At 36.2% G+C, this 6,639-nt stretch overlaps 1 protein-coding gene across 1 annotated transcript; it reads right to left on the bottom strand.

Moving 5' to 3' along the window:
• Positions 1–4,189: 4,189 nt before the first annotated feature.
• LOC122087460 lies at positions 4,190–5,613 on the bottom strand. The gene has a single exon (XM_042656611.1). The coding sequence runs from the start codon at positions 5,230–5,232 to the stop codon at positions 4,324–4,326; it is 909 nt and encodes a 302-aa protein (XP_042512545.1). The 5' UTR covers positions 5,233–5,613; the 3' UTR covers positions 4,190–4,323.
• Between the last annotated feature and the right edge of the window lie 1,026 nt (positions 5,614–6,639).

The raw sequence follows: 6,639 nt of genomic DNA, 5'->3' as shown, positions 1-6,639 counted from the left end.
AAAAAAAAAATAGCCATACTTAAATTCTGTTTGTAAAGAAGGGTAGATCCGTTTGAATTATATCAATACAAGTCAATCCAAAATAGTATCGAATTGGTATAAGAATCTTGATAGCGCTTCCCTTTGTCTATTAATCTTTATATGAAAAAAAAAGTTATCTACAAGATAATGTAGAAGTTACCAAGTAGGGCGTCACCTTTTAATTTTTTTCCCATGCTCACAATTAAACCTAAGAGTTTCTACGATAGTATTTTTATTCTTGCTAACGACAAGTATCCAAGCTTCTAATCCGCGGGTCTATACTAATCACACAATCGCATGGATCATATCATACTTGGGTTGAATGAAAACCATTCAACTTTCACTTAAGGTAATGAAGAACACTAAATACCCTTGTATGAGTGATCCCAAAGAGATAAGAGGAATCGAACCCATAATCACACGCTTTCTAAGGCAAAGATTCCTTATCAACTCGGCTAGCCCCTTGGGGTTACTACTTACAACCCGTATAATACCAGTCTCCTACAACAACTCAAGACATTTCTCGAATTAAGTGAGTAATAATATCCTCCTCAAGATAAGCCTTTTTCCCTGTAAAAATGGTTTTCCTAATGGCCTAACAGGATAGATGAATGTAGCTAAACCAACCAAATTAGGAATAATGCTCAGCTGAGTTTGAGTGTTCTTTGTATTTTAAGTCAAGCCCATCAGAGGCCGATGGGCCAAGAGTGCTGAGTATCTTACATTCCCGTCCAAAATCCAAACTTCGGCATCTGCAAGTCCACCTGAGCAGGGGAAACTGAAATCGCGTCCTACTAAAACTGGACCATAGCTAATAGCCTAATACACCCACTCCACTAAGGGGGTGGGGCCCTTAGTGGGGCCAGCAACTCTGTGGATTTCGCTTTTGATACTAGTTTGCCAAACCCCTCTCTTTTTTCAATGTAGGCTTTGTAGGGTAGTTGCCCTTCAGCCATGGTACTATGGTACTCCATCACAGGCATCACAGTAGTTCACAACTTTACAGTTGTAATTATTGTTCTTTTTTTTTTTTTCGGTAGGAGTTGTAATTATTGTTCACTAGTTAAAAACTCAATTCTGATTCGAAAACGGATTAGTATATGTCCAAATGGGTCAAGAATCGATCGAAACCCTGAAATCGAAAAGTTGAAATTGTCAAAATGATCGTTTCAAAAATAGGAGGTTTGAGAATCAAAATGGGATTGAATGGTTTCAATTCCAAATCCAACCTATGATTGTTCATAGAGTATCAATGTCTAAAGAAATACCTAAATAAGTTCCACGCATAACTATCAATTTTAAACTGTTCACTAATAATCAAGATTTTCTATTATGGACGATCAATGGAGATCATGTGTTCAGAGGATGTCAATAGAATATAGGGAGCAATGATGGGAGGGGGGGTGTTATTATCTATCATTCGTAAATAAAGGGCAAACATTGAGATCCATTTGATGGTTGTACCTTTCCTTCATTTTTTAATGGGGAAAAAAACTTTATCTTTCTATTTAAATCTCTGAAAAAAATTTAAGCACATTGTTGGGTTGCCCAGACTATGTCACTATCTCTCCCTCCCTTTTTGGAAATAATCTTCATACTATTTCCATTGATTGAACAGCTAACTCCAAAAAAGTTAGTAGTGCTCAATCGGATTGGGATCCTCTGTCGCGCGACACGATGTGTAGAGTAAACCTAAGGGTTAGAGCCCTTTGGGCTGCATGTCTGAGAACTCCCAACTTTTGAATCAACATTATACTGTAATGTGCGCTACAGACGAACCCGATCTGTGTCCAACCCTCTCTCCCTCAAACCTCCTAACCTTCCACTTTTCTATGTTTGAAAAGTCTAAGACAAAGATTATGTAGGCAATATAGATGCCAATCACTATCAAAGTTTCTGACCCATTCCTGTATTTCACAAATAAAATTGTTAAATGCAGTTGAATTCATGCAACAATCATGCTACTCCATCATCACTATTTACTAGCATTCGAGCAATCCAAACTTTGCGTCGTTCTGCAAGTCCACCTGACCAGGGAGGGATACTTTAAAAAACACGGACTATAGGTAAATACCAACCACCACTAAAGGGAGTGGGACCAGCAACTCTATGGGTTTGGCTTCATGCCACTTTGCCAAACCCATTTCTCTCTCTCTCTCTCTCTCTCTCTCTTGTATGTGTAGACCTGGTAGGGTGATATGTGCTGTGAATTGTGATTGCCCTTCAGACTTCAGCTATGTGGATTCCATCACAAGCATCATATATGGTTCACAACTTTACAGTTGTAATCAGGGATTTAAATATCGGGGAATCGGCCTCCATTGATATTGATTCGAATCGATATATATTGGTCTAGATTGGATGGTTTTACCTTTATTTTTCATATTTATGATTTTATCCTTGATTTGATATAAATATCTGATCCAAAATCAACTAGATATTGGCCTCGGTCAATAATGATATGATCCAATTGATCGAATACTTACAACCCTGATTGTAATTGTCCTGTTCATAAGGTTAAGAACTCGGCATCATACGTGAGTACAATTTTCATCAATTTTTATTCGAATTGGATTGGAATAGATCCAAATTGGTCCAGAATAGATCAAAACCCTAGAAAAGGAAACTAAGAAAACATAAAGATTGCCATACTTTTTTCTTTTTTTTTTTGGAGTTTTCCATTTAAATGTTTTATAAATCTTATTTAAAGTCAAAATGAAGATCTGAGTGCATTATGATCGATTCAAAGAAGGGGTTTGAGAATCAAGCATAATCGAAATTAGGTTGGCTGGTTCTGAATCGAATCAGCTGATTTATCCGACTCCAAACCAATTTTTGAAATATACCTAATTATGTTCCAAACATAACTAGCATTTTTAGACTGTTCACTCAAAATGATTTTTTCTATTTAAACCTCCTAACTTTGAACCCAAACCTTCTCCCCCAATTTTTTTTTAAAAGGAATTTTACAAAGAATGAAATGAAATGTAAAGTTTTGACATAATCACTTGAACAAGTCCTCCTAATCACCTTATAAAAGTCAAGACAAAGATTATCCAGACGCACTATAGAATTGCAATCACTATCAAATTTTTCTGACCCATTCTCTTTATTCACAATTAAAAATGTTCAATGTAGTTGAATTCATGCAATAATCATGGATATCCCACCTAATCTGGTTTAATTTTTCAATGCAACTGTAGAATAAATTTGCACCAAGTCAAATTATCATATGCCTTACCAAATCTATAAAAAAATAAAATTATCTTAAAAACCCTCCCTCTCAATTGGATCGAAATCGATCAAAATCAGTCCTAAAAACCCTAGAATTGGCCTTCAGATCTGGTTTTATTAGGTAATGCAAAATTCCTAATTATGAGTAGACAAGAAGAGAAAGAGGTTCAATCAAACTCAACTTAAGCATTTGTAGTTAAGAATTTGGGTATTCTGAAGATGAAAGGAAGACTACTTGATGATCTACATTGTGTTCTTTCTACCTTCCCAAACAATTCTAAGAAAAGGAAAAGCTTCAAGTGCCTCCCACCTTCCCTGAGTTCCCTCCCAACAAGAAAAGCCAAAATCTCTAACCTTACTTACACAAACAGACAAAGGCACACAATGATTGTTTACAAGAAAAACTAAATTTTCATTTCTCATCGATCATTATCAGGAGATTTGTCCGGTTATCTTTTGCTGTTGGAGGCATAAAGCTAACAAACTTACAGGGAAATCTTTCAAGATCCTGAAAAGCTCATATGGTTGCTTTTCTTTTCCTTGATTGGTCTTTCCTCCTGTTTGCTTTTTCTGAACTTTTTTTCTGTGGAAGTTTGCTCCTTTTAATTAACATCTTGATTCAGAAATCATAATGACTCTGTAACAGTAATGGGTTCTTACAGTTACAGATGGGTGAAAAGTCCAAAGAATCAAACTTCAGAAATTCAGAGAAAACATTTTTTTTCGATAGTACCAAGAAATCCTTTCAATATCCTCAAAAGCTCAATTCGCTACATTTTATTTTGTTTTCTTTTCTTGGTGTTTGCTCCTGTTGACTCTGTTTATTAATTCATATCAATTAAAAGCCCAATTAAAGTAAGCTTCCTTAATTAATGTGTATTTTTGTGTGTCTCTGTTAGAGAGAGAGAGAAGGAGGATGTAAGGAGACAAGGGGTGAACAAAGATCCAGATATCAGTTCTGGTTTTATCTACAATTCAAATTTCAGCAACTAAAATTTCAGCTTGTAATTAGAACAATTAAATGAAGAAGAAAAAAAAAAAATTGAATCAAAAAGAGTAAAAATTTGTTTATGGGTTCTTACAGGCATAGATGAGCAAAGAGAATTCGACTTTCTCCTGCTCTTTCTGTACCAATTTCTCCTCCAACCACAAACGGCTATCCAATCCACTCCTTGTCCTAAACATGAAAACAGCGTAACCAGAAGCAGGATTGAAGAACCAGTCATGAACATCCCACATCATATCAACCAACAATCCATCCACGAAGATGGTCTGGTTCCCTCTGAAATTCCACTGTAACCTCTTCACCCGAATCACCTTCTTCTTATCAATGCAAACAGACAGAACAGGATACTTCAAACCCTCATCTTCCCCGCTACACCTGATTAGAATGTCGTGAGCCATTCCAGTATCGCAGAATTGAGCCTTAGTTGAATAGAGGGTATTGCCTGTAAAATGTTCTCTCCTGCAAACAAGAGAGAATTGGGCAAGTGGGATTCCGGTTTTGAGTTTCTTGGCGACCACATCTTCGCTCATGTCTCCCAGGAAGAGACCGACCTCTGAATCAACTACGACCACCACATAAAACCCGTTGGTGGGTTCAGGCCCTGACTCGTACTTGGCATTAGAGAGATCCCAGAGAGCTTCAATCTTAGAATTGCAGGATTCAAATGTCCGATTACCTTTCGTTTTCCTGAAAAATCGAGAATTTGTGTTGACTTTCAGAGCGGATGATGAAGAAGATGGGTCATCTCCGATGTTGATGCTGAGGCCTTGGCCAGTGGGGTTCTTGCACCAGGTGACTGTGATTAGAAGCTGCTTTTGGGTGGAGAGCTTGGTTTTGTAAAGACAAGCGACAGAATCTTGGATCGAAGGAACCAGACCTGAGGGGCGACAAGCCTGGTTCGCAGGGGCTGAACAAGCAGAATCAGATACTTTAATGGCGTATTCGCCTAAACAAGAAGCTATATCTCTCATTGCAGACTCTAAAACTAAACCAATTTGAGCAAAATGAAATTAGAGACACTACCTCTGATTTGGAAAGCTAGACCTCCAAACAGAGAGAGAGAGAGAGAGAAAATAGAGACACAGATTTGGAGGTATGAAGACTGAAGAACAGGCCTTTAATGTAAGGAGATAAGACTAATTCTCTCTGTTTTTTACCAACCCAAGCTGTCCTTTGTTCTCCTCCTTGAACTTTTCCAGAGAAAACCAGGAAGGGAGAGAAATGAAAGCAGAGGAGGAAGCCCAGGTTCTAGGCCAGCCCCTCTTTGCTAAATGGGATTCCCCCTAACTCAAGAAAAATTGAAGCTTGTGAAGAGAAGATAAAGTTTTTCTAGTTAGTTTTTCTTTCTTTTACTTTACCTTGCCAGTCCAAGTCCACCAAAGAGGAAGAATCTTAAAGAATTATAGAAGGAAAGAGGAAAAATCTCACCAAAAGGAAAGGATAAATTGCTGATGGAACCAGACTGATCCGGCCAATATTTGGATTTGAGAAATGGGTTACAGTTTCTTCATTCCTTATTTCGAAAATTTGAAATAGGAATCTCTTTCCACAAAAATATGAAATATGGAATCTCTCCTTTTGTTTCTTTGTATGTAGTTTTTGGATTTTCTTTTTTTGAGAAAGTTACAGATTAGTTTGAAATTAGGTTCTGGTAACCTATCTTGCAACCAAATTATTCAAAATAAAGAATGATGTCCTAAACATTTCAATAATATATTTTTTGAGTAATTTGGCTTTATTTTGATTGGATTGGTAATTTGATAAATAAAAATCTATTGTAAAACTAAATTGGTATTGGTATTTGGTAGACTAAAATTTACTTTCAAATGTTTTGATATTTTTCTCTTTTGAGCTTGTAAGGATGGCTCAAGTTTTTGACACGTGGCAGATTATATGGGGTTTAAAATTTATGAACATGCTGATATCAAGGATCCAACTCATTTTTTTAATTTAGTTCAACTAAAATTTACTACAAAATAAAGCTCTAAAGTCTAAATATCACAAGAAAAGGCATGAGCATGTACATACGATTAATATATTTATATATATATATATATATATTAATGTCAAGCCACAAGGGGATTTTTTTTATTAAATTATATGCTGTAATTTGACATAAATTTAATCTTAACTTATCTATCCATTGGTCAGAATTTCTATATCTTCTACTATGTATTTGAATATATGAAAGTGTTTCTTGTGGGAGAATGCGGTTTGTATGTATATGCGAAGACAATGGGAACGCATGAAGAAGCATCTATAGGCGTCATTTTCTATTTCATAAGGATGTATTGATCATTTTGCCTCCATGTGTCGGACACAAGAATTACATTCCTCCATTTTCCCTTAAAAATAGGTGAACAACTCTTATAAACTTA

The sequence above is a fragment of the Macadamia integrifolia genome, chromosome 8, assembly GCF_013358625.1.
Source record: "Macadamia integrifolia cultivar HAES 741 chromosome 8, SCU_Mint_v3, whole genome shotgun sequence".
Classification (NCBI taxonomy): domain Eukaryota; kingdom Viridiplantae; phylum Streptophyta; class Magnoliopsida; order Proteales; family Proteaceae; genus Macadamia; species Macadamia integrifolia.
The sequence above is the reverse complement of the archived record's forward strand: the minus strand, read 5'-3'. Positions and strand labels throughout refer to the sequence as shown.

Bases quoted from the DNA above. Each gene is read 5' to 3' on its own strand.
- LOC122087460 (XM_042656611.1), bottom strand. From the start codon at position 5,232: ATGAGAGATATAGCTTCTTGTTTAGGCGAATACGCCATTAAAGTATCT.